Source organism: Terrapene carolina, unplaced genomic scaffold, assembly GCF_002925995.2.
Source record: "Terrapene carolina triunguis isolate 2854851 unplaced genomic scaffold, T_m_triunguis-2.0 Scaffold96, whole genome shotgun sequence".
Taxonomy (NCBI): Eukaryota; Metazoa; Chordata; order Testudines; family Emydidae; genus Terrapene; species Terrapene triunguis.
This window is the reverse complement of record NW_020664447.1, coordinates 71,677,065-71,695,162: the sequence shown is the minus strand read 5'-3', so window position 1 is coordinate 71,695,162 and position 18,098 is coordinate 71,677,065. Positions and strand designations below refer to the sequence as shown.

The 18,098-nt window shown below is 42.2% G+C and overlaps 1 protein-coding gene across 1 annotated transcript in view; it reads left to right on the top strand.

Annotated features, from left to right (window-relative positions):
* The window catches only part of RPS6KA5 (ribosomal protein S6 kinase A5), a 161,618-nt gene that overhangs the window by 53,261 nt on the left and 90,259 nt on the right, over positions 1 to 18,098 (top strand). Inside the window, exons 4-6 of the mRNA XM_024209696.3 lie at positions 9,195 to 9,310; positions 16,069 to 16,176; positions 17,234 to 17,317. Of these exons, the coding sequence (XP_024065464.1) occupies positions 9,195 to 9,310; positions 16,069 to 16,176; positions 17,234 to 17,317 (308 nt within the window). The remainder of the gene's footprint in view (positions 1 to 9,194; positions 9,311 to 16,068; positions 16,177 to 17,233; positions 17,318 to 18,098) is intronic.

The window sequence follows — 18,098 nt, the reverse complement described above, 5'->3', positions numbered from 1 at the left end:
CCTTTCCGATAATATAAGTCACCGCATTGGTGAGATCAGCTGATGTTGAAACTGTACTCTGAGGAAAAAAATTAGATCAAGTGGAAAATTTGCGCTGTAGCTTGATGAATCAGTAGATATCAGTTGTCATGCTCAACTCTTATCTAACATCAGGCACGTTGATGGAAATAGTATAAAAGAATTTTTTTTATTTTTCAGACACCTGCCAGGTCACATGCCTGGAGAGGAACCTTGAGGAGGGAGAATTGCAATGGAAAAATTGTCTTAGTGTTTGCACAGACAGGACTGCCCCCATGACTGGCAAAGTGAAGGGGTTTGTAAACAAGGCTAAAGAACAAAACCCAGATGTGCTGGTGACCCACTTTTTCCTGCACCGTGAAGCTCTTATGGCCAAAACACTGCCAGAAGAACTTTCCTTAGTGTTAGATGGAGCAGTAAAGATAGTCAACTTAATAAAATCATGGTTCTTAAAATGTTGCCTTTTCTCACTGTTGTGTGAAGAAATGAGATCAGAACACCAGAGTTTACTTTTACACACAGAAATACACTGGCTTTTCCATGGAAAAGTTCTCTTATGTTTTTATGAACTGAGAGAAGAGTTAAAAATTTCTTAGCTTTGGAGGAATCAGCATACACAGACTTAATTGTTGGTGTGGCATGGTGTGTAAAACATACTTACCTGGCTGATATATTTCACCACCTCAATGAACTGAGCAGGAAAATGCAAGGTAGAAATGAGAATCGTGTCTCCTTCATGGATAAACTGCATGGGTTTAGATCTAAGTTAGCCCTCTGACGTGAAAAAACTAGCAAGACTCAATAGAAATGTTCCCTCTGGAAAACGTGGCAGATCCTACTGTTAGTATTTTGGTAAATGTCATTTCTGAGCATTTAAATAGTCTGGAAGAAAAATTGAGCTTATATTTTCTGTCAACCTATATAGAAGATTTTGACTGGTTCTGGGATCCTTGGCTTTCCTCTGCAATGGAAAGTGCTAAGAATCTTACAATAATGACTCAAGAGCAACTTGATGAATTAAAGGATGGGACCCCCTTTTAAAATTAAATTTGGTGACATGCCTTTGGACTTATTCTGGTTGACAGTGGCAAACGAATATGCAGTAATCTCAGACCATGCTATTTCCATTTTGTTGCCATTTTCAACAACATACCTGTGCAAGTTATGTTTCTTCAAGCCTGACTTACATCAAAACCAAACAAAGAGAGCATCTGAGATTGGTGGAGTAAGAGCTCTGAGTTGCACTCTCAATATTTCCTGCCAGGAAGGACTCTGCATATCAAGGCAAGCTCAAATTTCTCATTAAAAGTATGTTTTGTTATAATAATTGTAATGCAGGGCAGGAGTGCGCCGCACAAATCTTTTACTGAGGTAATTGTGCCTTAGACTGGAAAAGGTTGGGAAAAACTGCTGTACTAAAATGGGTGGTGTTTAATATAGTAATGATCTGAGAAAGGGGGTGATAGTAAGAATAAAAATTTCAGGTTAGTCAAGACAAGAAAAGACAGAGAAAAATCAGAGGGACCTACACAAGCTCAGAGAATGGGCAACATTATGGCAGATGAAATTCAATGTTGATAAGTACAAAGTTATTCATATTGGAGGGAGTAGTCTGAACTACTCATGCACCTTACAGAATTCTATATTAATTTTATCAACTTGGGGAAAAGGCTGGTGGTCATTGCTGATAACTCACTGAAGATCTCTGCTCAATGTACAGCAGAAGTCTAAGAAGCAAACAAAATGTTAAAATGCATAATGAATAATGTGAAAAATATTACAATGGCCTTCAATAAATCAGAGGTGAACACAGTGACCTGGAATATTGTTTTTAGTTTTGTTCACGGTATCTCAAAAAGTATATATAAATAGCGAGGGTTTGGAGACTGGTGACAAGAATGGTTAGAGGCAAGGGGAAATCTTTCCTATACAGAGAGATCGAAAAGATTAGGATTATATTATGTGTTACGTTATAGAAGAAGTGAGTAAGAATGGACATGGTGAAGATGCCAAAACAATAAATGGTATAGAGTAGATAGATTGAGTAGATTTATTCATATCTCATTATGATGTAGGAACAAGAGGACTTCCAATGAAATTGAAAGGTGGCAAATTCAAAACTAATCATGAACAATACTTTTTCACACAATCTATACTAGTTTGTGGAATTCATTGCCAGAATATTGTGGCCTGGAGTTGAGCAACATACAGAAAGTGATTAGATACTTATGTGGATAACAAGACTATACAGATTGGTTGATAGTAAATATTTAAAAAATGGAAGGACTATAGACCCCTCATCCTTCATGGCTTAAAAAGACAATTTTCTAATTACTGGGTTTTTTTTTAATTACCCTGTGCCTAATTCTGGTGCTGGCTGCTGCTAGTAACAGGCTTAGGTCCGGCCTAGCCCACTTGACTCCTGCAGACAGAGAGAGGAAGATCAATGGCACTTGGAGAAAGAGTCCCCTCCCCACTCCCTTTCTCTTGCTGTTAGGATGACCAATTACTATGGTGCTGATGGCTGGTTATCAATTCCATCTATGGGAAAAGACGGCTGTGTATGTTCAGGATTTGCCAGATGACAACAGAAGGCTGGTAAATGCTATTTTGATAGGAGAACAGAATGTTGTGAAGCATGCTCAGGCCTTTGTTTGATGCTTTGGACTCTTCTGTCAGAGCATTGGCATCTGCAGTTGCATTAAGGAGTCAGAACTAGCCTTGTTCCTCGTCACTGGCTATGGATACTAGAATTAAAGTGGAAGATCTTCCCTTTAAAGGGAAGGTCTTTTCAGCAACAAGACTGATGAACTATTTAAAAAATAAAATTGAAAGATACTAGCTCCATCTCTAGGTCTTTATCCCCTGGTCAGAAGGAGGCCTTCTTACCCATTCTTTTCGCTATCAGAGACAGTTTTAGCCTTGTTAGTCTACTTATTTTTCCTTAAATGAGAGATGTCAGCAACAGCATCTGCAAGCTTAGTCTTTTTTCAGAGCCAGCACAAAAAAAGAGGTCTTTCAGATCCAGACCTAAGACAAAACAGCCTGCTCCCTCCTTTTGAACACAAGTTCTCAGATTTGATGTGAGGATTGAGAATCATGAGCCAATAAGTGAGGATCTGTCCTTCTTTTATGAACAATTGGAGGCTTATTACATCGGACAAGTGGGCCATAGAAATTGTTTAAAAAAAAAAAAGGCTATGCCATTCATTTTGAAAACTTACCTCCTTTCAGTTACCTCTATTCTTCCTTTTTTCAGGGGACTTACTCACGAGGCTATTATACTTTCAGAAATACAGAAACTGCTCCTGATAGGGGCTCTTGAGGAGGTACCCAAACATCTGTAGGGGTTGGGAGCTTTATCCGGGATATTTCTTGGCACAGAAAAAAGATGAGGGTTTTTGTACCATTCTAGATTTTAAGAAAATTGAGCAGATAAATTCTGTCTCCACATGTGAACCCTAACCCCCCTAATTCTTCTTCGAGTGATTGCTCATGTGTATTTCACAATAGGTGTGCGTGCTCGCCACGTGCACTGGTGCTGGAAGTTTTTCCCCTAGCAGTACCCGTAGGGGAGCGCCCCTAGTGACTCCTAGAGTGGCGCCTCCATGGCGCAGTATAAGGGATGCTGCGCGCTCCCCCACCCTCAGTTCCTTCTTGTCGCCAGTGAAGGTGCTTCGGAACTGCTCTGCTCCAGCTTTGCTGCAGCTCTCCTCCAGAACTCTTGTTCATTCAGTGTAGTAGTACCTGTAGTTAAGTAGTTTGATTAGTTTAGTTTAGTGCGCCCGGGCTGGGGCATGCCCCGTGCCCTGGGTTTTAAGTCGTGCGACACTTGTAGGTAACCGATGCCAATGAGTGATCCGCACGTGGATTGTTTACGCTGTTTGGGTGAAACCCATCTCAGCGATTGCTGCAGGATTTGCAAGTTGTTCAAGCCTCAGACCGAGAGAGAGAGACATTCGGCTCCAGGCCATCCTGATGGAGTCAGTGTTGAACCCGACTCCGGCGCACTGCTCCGAGTCAGCACTGGGTACTGAGGTGTCAGTGTGCTGCGACCCTCCAGTGCCATCTACCAGTTGGCACCGCTCCCCATCCGCGGGGCACACCAAGAAGGCTAAGAAGAGGCCTTCTCTGCCGCGGCCCTGGAGCAAGATTGGGGGGAGAGGCTAGACCCATGTTGGGCAGTCCTTGGTCCCCATCGGCCTCTAGGCTTCCGACTCAGGTTGAGAGGAATAGCCCGGCCCATTCGGAGCAGGCTTCCCCAGATGTCCGGATGCCCTCCACACCAGAGGCCCTGCAAGCAGCCCGGGACATTATGTCCATGCCGGTACCAGGAGCATCGCCAATGTTGACTCCGTGGTCCAGAGGCAAGCCGCCGCTGGGATCTCCGCAGTTGCCCCCGACTCGGTACTGGTCATGGTCGAGGGAATGTTCCCAATTCCGTTCGCTGCTCAGCGACCGTCCCATGCATAGTCCTCGTGCGTCACCGTCGACCCCCACCAGGATTGTCTGACTGGGTTCCGATTGACAGAGACTCCAGGCACCGCTCTGCCTTGAGGAGCGGACACAGAGGGGACTGAGGCAGATGACACCGAAGGTCCTCGTCTCCGAGGGGCTATCGTAGCCAGTCGTGACATGAATGTCGACGCCGTTCCCGTTCGTCGTCTCGCTCCAAGACCCTGCCACTGCACCGCTCCCGCAGCCCTGGGCATCGATCACCGCCGTTGTGGATCCACCCGCCAGAGCCGATCGCGGAGCAGCTGCTACTGGCGGTACCGTTCCTCTACGTCGGGATCACGGTCTCGTGGTCAGCACCGCTGCTCCTCCCAGTCCAGGGACAGTGGCAGGTCATATGTCAGCCTGGCCTCCCTTCATAGTCGTCGATCGATGGGACAGGCCAGCCAGGGCGAACAGCCTGCGCTGCCGGTGCCACAGCAGGTGCCACAGCAGGTGCAGTGGCACCAGGCCCCGTGGCTGGCACAGTGGTACCAGTGGGCACCGTGGCCCCTGACGCAGCCCCTTGTGGGGTTTCGCTCGGTGGCTGGAGCCTTGGAACGGCCATTGGCCTCCCTCTCCCGGCCTCCGAGGAAGGAGTCAGTGGGACGTGCATCTTCGGCGCTGTGCCCGGAGAGTGACCAAGTGATGGATCCTCCGGTGCCGGTGGACTCGCAAAGTATAGCACCTGCCTCCTCACCCTCCCCTGATGTGGCGATTACGGCCCCTCTGTCCTGCAGGAGGACTCTAAGGCCCACCAGGAACTATTGAAAAGGGTGGCATCAAACCTCAACCTTCAGGCAGAGGAGGTGGAAGAACCCTCAGACTCCCTCTTTAATGTCCTGTCCGCCCCGGTACCGGGCAGGGTGGCCTTGCCACTCCACGAAGGGGTGGCAAAAATTTCAAATGCCTTGTGGCAAACCCCGGTCTCCTTGCCCCCCATCTCAAAGAGAGTGGAACACAAATATTTTGTGCCTGCCAAAGGACACAAATACCTATACACCCACCCTGCCCCTAACTCCCTGGTGGTCAAGTCGGTCAACCACAGGAGCGGCAGGGCCAACCAGCCCCTACTCCGAAAAATAAAGACTCAAGGAGGCTGGATTCATTTGGGAGAAAAATTTATTCATCCTCGAGCTTCCAGTTATGGGTGGCAAACCATCAGGCTCTCCTGGGCCGGTATGAGTTCAATCTGTGGGACTCTCTGCCCAAATTCGAGGACTCCCTCCAGGAGCGTGACAGGAAGGAGTTCAAAGCTCTGGTGGAGGAGGGTACAGCGGCTGCCAAGGCAACCCTGCAGGCAGCGTTGGATGCGGTGGACACGGCTGTGCGGTTCATGGCCTCCGCGGTATCCGTGAGAAGGGTGTTGTGGCTCCTGCTGTTGGGGCTGTCCAGTGAGGCGCAGAACTCCTTGCAGGACCTCCCGTTTGATGGCAAAGCTCTGTTTGCAGAACAGACGGACATAAAACTGCATGGCCTGAAAGACTCCCTCACTACGCTTAAGACTCTTGGCCTTTATGTTCCGGTTCCGGCTAGACCTAAGTTTAAGCCGCAGCAGGCTCCCACCCAGGCCACCCACTCTAAATACGAGCCCCCTTATAAAAAGTCGTGGGACTATAAGAAACGCCTGTAGAGGCAGTCCCGGTCTGCCCCCCAGCCTGGGTCCTCCAAGGGCAAACAGTTAGGGAAATGACAGTTTTGACAGGATGCCTGGGGGTGACCTACCAGTTCAAATCAGGGAACCACCCACAATAAATCTTCCCTTCTCCAACCAGTTGTGTGCTTTTCTCCCAGAGTGGTTGTGGCTGACCTCGGAACAATGGGTCCTCAGCAACATCTCCCGGGGCTACACCCTCCAGTTTACCTCTACCCTGCCAACCACCCTCCGCCCCCATCCTTCCTGGGGGACCCCCTCACGAGGCTCTGCTTGAGCAGGAGATGGTGCAGCTCCTTGGCCTAGGAGCAGTGGAAGTGGTGCCAGTGGAGTTCAAAAGCAAGGGGTACCACTCCCGCTATTTCCTTATCCCGAAGGCCAAAGGGGGGGGCTCAGGCCCATCCTGGACCTGCGAGGCCTGAACCAGTACATGGTGAAGCTCAAGTTCTGCATGGTCTCCCTGGCCTCCATCATTCCCTCTCTGGATCCCCGGGACTGGTACGCCGCCCTCGATCTGCAGGACGCGTACTTCCACATCCCCATATTCGAGGGGCACAGGCGTTTCCTCCATTTCACGATTGGACAGGAACACTCCAATTTGCGGTCCTCCCATTTGGCCTGTCCACTGCCCCCAGGATATTTACAAAGTGTATGTCTGTGGTGGCGCCTATCTCAGGTGCCGTGGGGTCCAGATCTTCCTCTATCTGGACGACTGGCTGGTCAAGGACAGCTCCCAGTTGCAGGTGCGGGATCACGTGGTGCTCCTTCTGTCCACATGCACCACTCTGGGCCTGTTGGTGAATGGCACCATGTCCACATTAGTCCTGGTACAGCGCATAGAGTTTATCGGGGCAGTCCTGGACGCCACATCGGCCAGGGCATCCCTCCCACTGGACAGGTTCAAGACCCTGAAAGGGCTCATCGACACAGTCACAAGATTTCCAGTGACAACAGCCAGAGCCAACAGCTCTTGGGTGACATGTCGGCGTGCACGTATGTGATTCGCCATGCCAGACTCGAGATAATTTCAGATGCACCACACAATGGATGAGGAGTGCATTTGGGTCATTTTACAATTCAGGGCCACTGGGTTTCTCAGGAAAAGAGCTTGCTTTTAAATGTGTTGAAGTTAAGAGTCATTCGTTTGATCTTTCCTTCCTCAAGCCACTATGTGTTACATCAACAAGCAAAGGAGTGCTGACTGTTCGCAGTTATGTGCTGAAGCAGTCATTATGGGACTCGTGCATTCTTCGCAATGTCTGTCCAGTGGCCCTGCCTTTAGCAGGGGAGAGCAATGTGCTGGCAGAATGTCTCAGCAGGGACAGTTCTTAGATGCATAAAAAGAGTTCTAACCTATTATTTAAATAAATGATTTCCTAAAACGTAGTTTTATGTTGATTGTTTCTTTATGCTAAGAATCATATGGTCATAGTATGTTTGCTCACATATTTCCAGATAGGTTAAACAGTGTATCATTGAAAGTTACAAGTTAATGACAGTTTGTGTGCATTCTGTTGTAAGTTCTCATTCTGCTAGACCATCTTTTGCTTGCTTTACACTAGGTCTGTCAAGCGATTAAAAAAATTAATTGCGATTAATTGCGTGATTAATCACACTGTTAAACAATAATAGAATACCATTAATTTAAATATTTTTGATGTTTTCTACATTTTCAAATATATTGAATAATTATAACAGAATACAAAGTGTACAGTGCTCACTTTATATTTATTTTTTATTACAAATATTTGCACTGTAAAAAAACAAAAGAAATAGTATTTTCAATTCACCTAATACAAGAAGTGTAGTGTAATCTCTTTATCATGAAAGTTGAACTTACAAATGTAGAATTATGTACAAAAAATAACTGCATTCAAAAATAAAACAATGTAAAACTTTAGAGTCTACAAGTCCACTCAGTCCTATTTCTTGATCAGACAATCGCTCAGACAAACAAGTTTGTTTACATTTGCAGGAGATAATGCTGCCCGCTTCTTGTTCGCAATGTCACCTGAAAGTGAGAATAGTTGTTCTCATGGCACTGTAGTAGCTGGCGTGGCAAGATATTTACATGCCAGATGCGCTAAAGATTCATATATCCCTTCATGCTTCAACCACCATTCCAGAGGACATGCGTCCATGCTGATGATGAGTTCTGCTTGATAACAATCCAAAGCAGTGCAGACCAACTCATGTTCATTTTCATCATCTGAGTCAGATGCCACCAGCAGATTTTCTTTTTTGGTGGTTCGGGTTCTGTAGTGTCTGATCCAGTAGCATTCTCAGAGCACACCTAAACCCATGAGGAGGATGAGGAGGTGATGGTTTCTCAGGGAGCTGTACGCCTGTGGAGAACTCTGCTACTACACCTGTCCCTTCCCTTCCCAGTTTTGGAACACCTCCTGCCCAAAATACCATCTTCTACGCCTTGGCAGTGCAAAGGGTGTGTGTGTGTGTGTGTGTGTGTGTGTGTGTGTGTGTGTGTGTGTGCTGGCTGTTTCTAGACTCTTTAAGCCCGCTTTGTGCTACATAATTTTGCACTGCTTATGTTGTACAAAGTTAATTGAAGATTCTGCTCCCTTGTTGTTCTTCCCTCTTTTATAAGTGTGCACAGATGTGATGTTTGTAGGTCTTATATTCCTTTTCTAAGCCTCTTGGTAAATAAATGAAAGACTGACTCTTTTTAAAAAGAAAATTCTTTGCAATTTGCCTTTCATACTTTTGAGATAAATTGGTTTTTGCTATTACTGAGCTGCTGTGTGAAAAGTCTACCTAAGGGAAACTTTAATTTTGAGCCTTCGATTTGAAACTTTATAAACATTCTCATATTCCTTCCTCAAGGGATTTCAAGTGCTGTATATGTATGTATAAAAAGCTGTATACGTATATGTAAAATATTATTAAAATACAATAAAAGCATCTAGTTCAGAACATTTATTTTTTCAAGAAATGGTAATATGTCAAAATAATTTTTAAAAAAGCTTTTAAAAGAAAGTGAAATTACTAGATTTTCTGTTTTAATTTATAGACTATATAAATGGAGGAGAACTTTTTACTCACCTTTCCCAAAGAGAGAGATTTACAGAAAATGACGTGCAGATATACATTGGAGAAATTGTACTGGCTCTTGAACACCTGCACAAGGTAAGACAGTTTTTTCCATCAATGCTTTCTTGTGAGTTACATCTTCATGATTATATAAAAAATAAAAAGGACTTAATTGTTTTTGTTTAAAAATATAGCGCATGATTATATACACCAATTTTAAATATTAATTATTTAATGAATTATAAATACATGTCCCTTTATTAGGTATTCATCTGTTGTATCTGTGCACAGATTAAGACTAGAGTCTACACTGTCTCTGGAGTCAGTATTTGTTATTTTGCCAATAGGTTGTTGCTTTCTGAATATCTCCATTTCCAATAGTATCTTCTTTTCACACATGAAATGTCATTGTGACTCTCATTTTCTTTCAGCATAAAGAACAGAGATGTCTGCAGTCAGTTTTTATAACTTTGTCCTTTCATTAAAATTATAGGTTAAAATTTTCAAATCTGAGGCCTAAAATTAGACACCTAGTTTCCTATTTAGGCACTTAAGAGAGGCATAATTTACAAAGATGTCCCATTGAATTTACTGGGATTTGCGAGTCATAGACTTTACGGCCAGAAGAGACCGCCAGATTGTTTAGTCTGACCTTGTGTATATCACAGGACACCAACACTACCCAGCACCTGCACACTAAACCCAACAACCAAAATTAGACCAAAGTATTACAGCCCACAGAAGACTAGACTGTTATGTGCCACAGGCAGAGAATGGAATGGAGAAAGGTGCACCAGTGCTTGAGGGCTCCAGAAAGTCAGGGAAATGATTAAGCAAGATATACCCAGATCATCCTGGCAAATAACCTGCACCCACATCTTGAAGAGGAAAGTGGGGGAAAAAAACCAAGATCACTGCCCATATGATCTGGGGGAAAAGTCCTTCCCCAACCCATATGTGGCAATCAGTGAGACCCTGAACATATGAGCAAGAATCAGCCAGCCATGCACCTGAGAGAGAGAATGTTTGGTGCCACCGCAGAGCCTTGTACCTTCCTATCTAATGTCCCATCTTCAGCTGTGTCCATACTGATATTTCAGAGGAAAGAGGTAAACAACCACCACCACCAAAAACCAGAATTCATTGTGGGGGAGGGAAATCCCTTCCTGATCCCTCCAGGTGTCTGGCTGAAACCCTGAAGCATAAGCTTTTAAGAACATATGGCATAAACCAGAAGTGAGACCCAGGGCTGATGAGCCCTGCCTCCTACCCATCGTAAGCTACCCCCTCATACAATCACACTCATAAATTTGTTTAGTTGTCTTAAAGTTAATTAAGTTGTTTACCCCTACGACTCCTATTGGGAGGCTATTCCAGAAACTCACCCCTCTGATGGTTGGAAACCACCTAATTTCCCATCCTGAATTTGTTCATGATCAGTTTATATCCATTTGCTCTTGTGCCAACATTGTCCTTGAGCTTAAATAGTTTTTCACCCTCCCTTGTATTTACCATCTAATGTATTTATAAAGAGCTGTCATATCCCCTCTCAGCCTTCTTTTTGATAGACTAAACAAGCCAAACTCTTCAATCTCCTATCAAAAGATAGGCCCTCCATTCCTCTGGTCATCCTAGCAGCTCTTCTCTGCACCTGTTTCGGTTTAAATTAATCTTTCTTGAACACAGGTGACCAGAACTGTACACAGTATTCCAAATGAGGTCTTACCAGTACTTTGTATGATGGCATTAATTCTTCTCTGTCTCTACTAGAAATGCCTTGCGTGAAACATACTAAGATCGGCTTTTCCTTTTTCACAACTGCATTTCACAGCTGAATTATGAAGTGGCTCATAGTTATATTGTGACTGACACTTGTAGTTAGGTCTCTCTTCTTTGTCACTTCAAGCTGATGAGGTGCCAGCAAAAATTCTTTAGATCCTAACTACAACAATCTTGCACTTTCTGCTATTGAGTTTCATCCCATTTCTGCCACTCCAGTCTTCAAGAACATCCAGATCCCCGTGTATAATATTCCTGTTCTCCTCTGTATTAATAATGCCTCCCAACTTTGTATCATCAGCAAATTTCATTAGCACACTTCTACTTTTTGTGCCAAAGTCATGAATAAGATTGGTCTCAAGACTGATATTTGAGGAATTCCACAAATAACCTCCTTTCAGTCTGATCATTCATCTTTCAGGATAACCTGTTGCTTTCTCCCATTTAGCCAGTTCCTTATCCACCTGACAATTCTTGTGCTGATCCCCATTTTCCCTAATTAAACTAATAATTTCCCATGTGATACCACATTAAATGATGTGTTGAAGTTCAAGTACTGTATATTAGATCTACTGCGTTTCCATTATCTAAAAAAATCAGTTATTTTTCTCAAAGTAGTAAATCAGGTTAGTTTGGCATGATCTATGTTTGGTAAACCTGTGAGGCATTATATTCTCTTTACCATTTATTTCCGTTAATTTAATTATTCTTTTCTCCACAATTTGTTTTAAAGCCTGACATACTCCTAAGGTTAATTTAACAGGTCTGTAATTGTCCAAATCACTTTTTAAAAAAAATATAAGTATGACATTAACTATTCTCCAGTCATATGGTACTCCCCCCGAATAGATAGATTTATGAAAAATCTTTGCTACTAGATTAGCAATCTCATGTGCCAGTTCTTTGTGTTCTGCGATGGAAATTATCCAGTCCCTTCTATTTGAGCGCATTAAGCTCTTCAAAGTTTTTTTTCCATCTCGGATGTGGTAATTTCCAGTTCTAGACCCTAATTTCCATTAGCCATGCTGCCTTCATGCACATGTTTCATATGATCATCCTTATTGAAAACCAAGGCAAAATATTTATTGTGGGGACTCAGAACTTCTAAAAATCAGGCCACTTTCATTTAGATTCTAAATATAAATTTAGGAGCCTCTGAATGAGCTCCCCCTTCAGCTCCTGGAAACCATGGCTGGTAAGCCCTCTTTGTGAACTAAGCAGCATGCTTAATTCCAGCAGGTACCTCAACCAGGTGTCTTTATTGCTGTTTATGCTGCAGATACATCACAACATAGCCACAGTTACGTAGAACCCCTTTCCTGCTCTCTGGCTTAGCCTTTTATATGGCTGGCTTTCTTCTGAGAGCTATCAAGCTGGTGAGCTAATTACCTTCATAAGGCTCCCTACAGGTGCAAGTTGAATTTTCTACTCTTCCAACCCCAAACTACCTAAGTCCCTCCTACTCTTAACTACACCTGGTGACCCGGGTGTTCTAAGTGACCAGTTAGCTTACAGCTACTAACAGTGCCCTGTCACAGAGCCTGGCTAGACAGCCAAGTTTGAAAATGTTGATATTAGTGAACAATATATATGTTCATGGTCTTCAGTAAAACAGCCCACCTGCTCTTCCCAGCAGAGAGGCTATAATGAAAATGTTTGCACTTTCAGCTCCTTATTTTGGCTATGTGATAGAGAAGAGGCTAAGACTAGTTTTTTTTTTTGTACATGTAGAGTTTAGAGTCAGAGAGCTTGAGTCCAGAAGGGACCACCAGATCATCTAGTCTGCCCTCCTGTACATCACAGTCCACCACCACCCAACAACCAAAATTAGATCACAATGTTACAACCCAGAGAAGACTAGACTATTATGTGCCACAGGCAGAGCTAGGAGAGACTGAGCTGCACCAGTGCTTTAGGCCCCTGCAATGGTTTGTAAGTGATTAAGCAAGCAAGTGACACACATACACACACTAGTAGTGATTTTGGGGGGGTTTCGACTTCCTTTGCAATCTGACCTGGTGGAAGATTCCTTCCCAGCCCCACATACGGCAATCAGTTAGACCCTGAGCATTTGAACAAGAATCAGCCAGCCCAAGTACCTGAGAGACAGTGTGCTCAGTGCCTCCTTGGGGCCCTGGCCTATCCTGCTTAATGTCCCATCTCCAGTCATGGTCATCTCTGATACTTCAGAAGAAGATTTAAAAAAAAAAACACCCCAAACCTCCAAGAATACACTGGGGGAGAGGGGGAATCCCTTCCTGATCCCTACAGGTGTCCTGCTGAAACTCTGAAGCATGAGCTTTAGGAACGTAAGGCATAGTAATACTAATAGTGCGGTCTCTGATGAATTGTTATTTTAATGATGCAAAGAGAGTGGAAATTTATGTGAGCAAAATTGCCGTGCAGCCTGCTGTAGCATAACTGGCTCCTGCATTGTGTTTATAGAATCTTACATAATCTGCAGAGACCAGCCAGGAACCTATAGGTGCTGGTGGTTCCATTATTAAGGTTGAATTCAGTTTTGCACTTAAAAGTAGGGATTCAGCCACTTTCTTATATATTAAGAATACAGTTTATACTCCCCTAAATTACAACACTTATTTAGTACAGAATATTGTTTCTGATAATCTACAAGTAAGTAAATTAATTAGTTTACAAGTTAAATTTATAATGGGTCCTTTAAGAATCTTAGCTTTGGGGTTTTTTGGGGTCCTGAATAGTCTTAATCATGGAGTAACATACTCTTGAAACCTCCCATATAGTTAAAATGTTGAAATCTCATGCATTGCCTACATTTGAAGAAATTTATGTAGGAGTAAGTCATTTCTTGTTGTTTTTTTTATAACTGAAAGATTTTTCTTCAGGAGAGGCTGAAAAACAATATTCTTCTACAGAGAATTCCATGAAGATCTGTGTCACAGTTACCTTCTTAACTGCACTTGGAACCCCTTTCTAGTCTCTCCAAGTGCACAGCTCTCTCAGATGAGAGGCATCCTGCCTACACCTCTATCTGGGTGGAATCTCACACTTCTCTGACTTGTAGACCAGGGACCTGGTCTACTTCCCTTGTTCACTCAGCAGGCCCAATTTACTGAGCCCTGCAGGTCTTTCCTTCAGGGCTTTGACGAGCAGTTACTATACAGTGACCTTCTCAAAAACAATGTATTGCTTATCTTTAACAGTAGGAACACTGCTCTGCATAAGAGAGAGAGAGAATTTGAGCACACTAAACAGTCCAAATGCCTGTCTAGACTACCATTCCCCTGATAGTAGCCAGATAGCACAACTTAGACCCTCCCACAGAATCTGTCTCTGTTTTGGACTGCTCCGTGTAAGCATCCCCGACAACTCACACCTCTTTCTCAGTAGAGTTACTTTAACTGTTCAGTGTCCTTTTGATCTTTAGGTTCCAGCCTTGGCAGAACAGCAATGTAACTCTTGGCTGGAGCCTGTAAGTGGAATATTTACAGTTAATTGCTCAGCCTTCTTGTGCTGTTTTTGTAACTTATTTGCACACATTGTCTAGTGTTCCTGACTGTTTTTTGAACAGCCTAGTATTAAAACGAACTAACCTATGTGTTCAGTTCCCATTAATCCAATATAGCTACTAAGTACTTATTTCATTCAACAATCATATAAAACATACAGTATTCATGGATTAATACAAATTAGCCCTATGTCCTTCACAATCCATCCTCTTTCAAAATGGGGGTTGCCATCTCTTACTGTTCTCAGTGGGTGTGAAGGTGCGGGTTGCTATCAGAGAGATCCTCTCTTTCAAATGTTTACTGCCTGCCATTGTTTCCATTGAGGGTGAAGCCAAGATGGCCCTCAGGGAGGATGGTGGCTACTAACTCTCAGAGCCACCATTCTTCCTGATGGCAGCTTGACATCATGCTGGTTGGGGACAGTGGGAAGCAATGGCCATTTTGAAACAAGGGATCTTTGCTAATAGTAACTTGTAGCTTCACACCCATTGAGAACAGTAAGAGATGGCAGAATTCATGGAATTCTCTGTAAAAGAACATTAATTTTCAGCCTCTGCTGAAGAAAAAATAAATAGCACTATTAATCCTAAACACTTATTTTCAAAATCTCTTCTTTGGACTGGATCACTCAACTTCTGTGAACTTGTCACAAGGGGGAAATGCTGGGGTGCTGTGCAAGGGAATTTGTGGCACAGGATAGACAAAGGAAACTGGTGTGTGTAAATAAAAGCAGGGGAATGTGGAGGTTAGGAGATGGTGGGGCATGGGAGCTGGCCAATACACTCTGGATGCTTTGTGTTTCTCCTCAGTGGATGAAGCACCCAGAGCATATTGGTCAATCTAAAAGCCAAAATCATTAGATTGCATGGTAATGCTTTCTCTACCTTTCTTGTTTAGTGACCATGTACAAAAATTTTAATTGAAAAAATAAAAAAGGAAATTCCCAGGCTAAAAACTTGAACTGAAGCGAAGAGTGCATGGCAGTAATTTAAGTAATTTTGTTTTAAAACAAAAAGAATGCTGTAATGATCCCCAAAAGAACTATTACAAACCAAGGAAATTCAGAGTTAAGCTTTAAATTGAAAAGAAATCCTAGAGGTGTTAAGCTGTGGTAATGCACAGTTAAGCATCCAAATAATCATTACTCTGCCCTGTAATGATACCATGAACAAAAATAAAAATCAAATCTCTCTTAAAAATCAGTTTATTATGATCTGGGACTGCAACCCCTATTATGGATTTATCATATTTGTATGTTATAATGTCACTACAGGGTGGAGTTTAGGTTTGGGTTCCATAACTGTATTTCTATACCTTAACATATTTGGATTCCTTTTAAATTTGACCATAACTCTGAATTTTACTGGGTTTGTGGTGATTATTTTTGGGATAATTAAAACATTTTTGTAACATATTTTACCCTTAAATTACTGATAAATTTAGTGAAGGTTGAGAGAATTTAACATAGTTTTGTGTCTGGGATTTTTAATCACTTTTTTGCTAGATCCAAATTTAGAAACATTCTTCAACATATCTGTTAGTATTTCCAAATCAATGTTATATTACTGTTTTTATGTTTATTTGCAGTTGGGGATTATATATCGAGATATAAAACTTGAAAATATTCTACTTGATTCTAATGGCCACGTTGTGCTGACAGACTTTGGTCTGAGTAAGGAGTTTCTTACAGATGAAGTGAGTATTTGAATATTCAGTGATTGTGGACACAATCCAGAAAGAATTTGGTTAGAAGAAAATAATTGTTTTCTATTCTATTGCTTTATTAAGGGGAACAGCTGAAACAATCTTAAACAAATAACATTCCCAAAAATTAGGCTTATATTTAACTATATTAAAACAGAAATTTATCAGATGCGAGCCAGAGTATAAATTTTCTAATAAAATATAGTTTAATAATTTGGCATTATACTGGTTAATTTACATCTCATGGAAGCATTGAACAAGACTTTTTTTAAAATTTATTTCAGAAGTTTCCTTTTTCTAGTGTAGTATGTTCTTGATTTCCTTGTATAGCACCTGTCTTGAACTACAAATCTGAATCTACAAATGTAAACCTGACTTGTGAAATATCTCCTTTTTGAACACACTTCTTTGAAGGACCTATCGTGATTTTTCCAAAAAATGCTAGAACCTTGAAGGATAAGGGGTGAACAGTGTTGCTTGGCCTAATCACATGTGCTTTCATAATTATCAAGGCACAGTATTACCTTATGTTGCCCACAAAAGTAAATGGCTATCAACAAAGAATGGTACAATGACCTGTGAAAACAGCTCAGATTGAACACAACCAAAACAAATACGTTGTGTGTAGAATAAAATGAAAACAATTTGCTCCCAAGAAGAAAGAGGGGTTGTTTTTTACACACTGTATATTATGAAAAGAGATTTTTTTTAATAGAGGTCAGTATAGCTTCATGAATATGGGAGCCAGAGGGTGTGATATAACATCAAGTTTAGCCAAATTAGTCTAGATGACATTTTTGTTTTAAATACCAAAGATTGTTTCATGTGCTGATGTTAAATCTGCCCCGCAAATTCATAATATTGTAGTTCTTGCCTAGGAGGTAGTGAATAGTCTCAAGGGTTCTGTGTTAATTCTCTGTATGATGGAAGGTGATTTGTCTATGCAGTTCTGAATTGTTTGAATGATAGCTGTGGGTCACCAGCTGTTAGTTATATATAGCCCTTATTCATTGTAATCATTTGATATCAATATGTGTGTCTTTTTTAGAATGAGAGAGCATATTCCTTTTGCGGAACTATAGAATACATGGCTCCAGATATTGTCAGAGGAGGAGACACAGGACATGACAAGGTGTGTTTCATCCCAGCTTTCTTTTGTCACTGCCTGTTTACATTTCTGATTAAAATGAATCCTACTCTGTAGTTTTTTATGTGATTATTTGCCTGCCCTCCAAAACTTCCTAACCCCATTTCACAACTCAAGCTTTCCCAACTAAGGTCCAGAAAAAAGTGAGAATCAGACGTGTTGAAAGTCTCTGGGTGAAGATAAAAAGAGGAAAAGGTGGGGAGGCGGTAGGATATCTACTGTAGACCACCAAATGAGGATGAGACATTTCTAGAACAAATAACAGAAGCAGCCAAAACACGAACCATGGTAGTAATGGGGGACTTTAACTTCCCAGATACTTGTTGGAAAAATAATTCAGGAAAACACAGACTGTCAACAAGTTCTTGGAATGTATTTGGGACAACCTTTTATTTCAGAAGGTGGAGGAGGTAACAAGAGGAGAAGTTATTTTAGATTTGATTCTGATTAACAGAGAGGAAGTGGTTGTGAATCCGAAAGCAAAAGGCAACTTCAGTGAGGATCACAAAATGATAGAATTTATAATTCTAAGGAAAAGGAATGAGAGCAGCAGAATAAGGACAATGGACTTCACAAAAGCAGATTTCAACAAACTTAAAGAACTGTTATGTATGGTACCTTTTGAAAAGATTGTGTAAGGCAAATGGAAGTAGTACAGGAGAGCTGGCAGTTTCTCTGAGACAATATTAAAAATAAAACAGCAATCTAAATCCTGAGGCAGAAGAAAAATGGGAAGACTAATAAGAGGCCAATATGATTGTTTCAG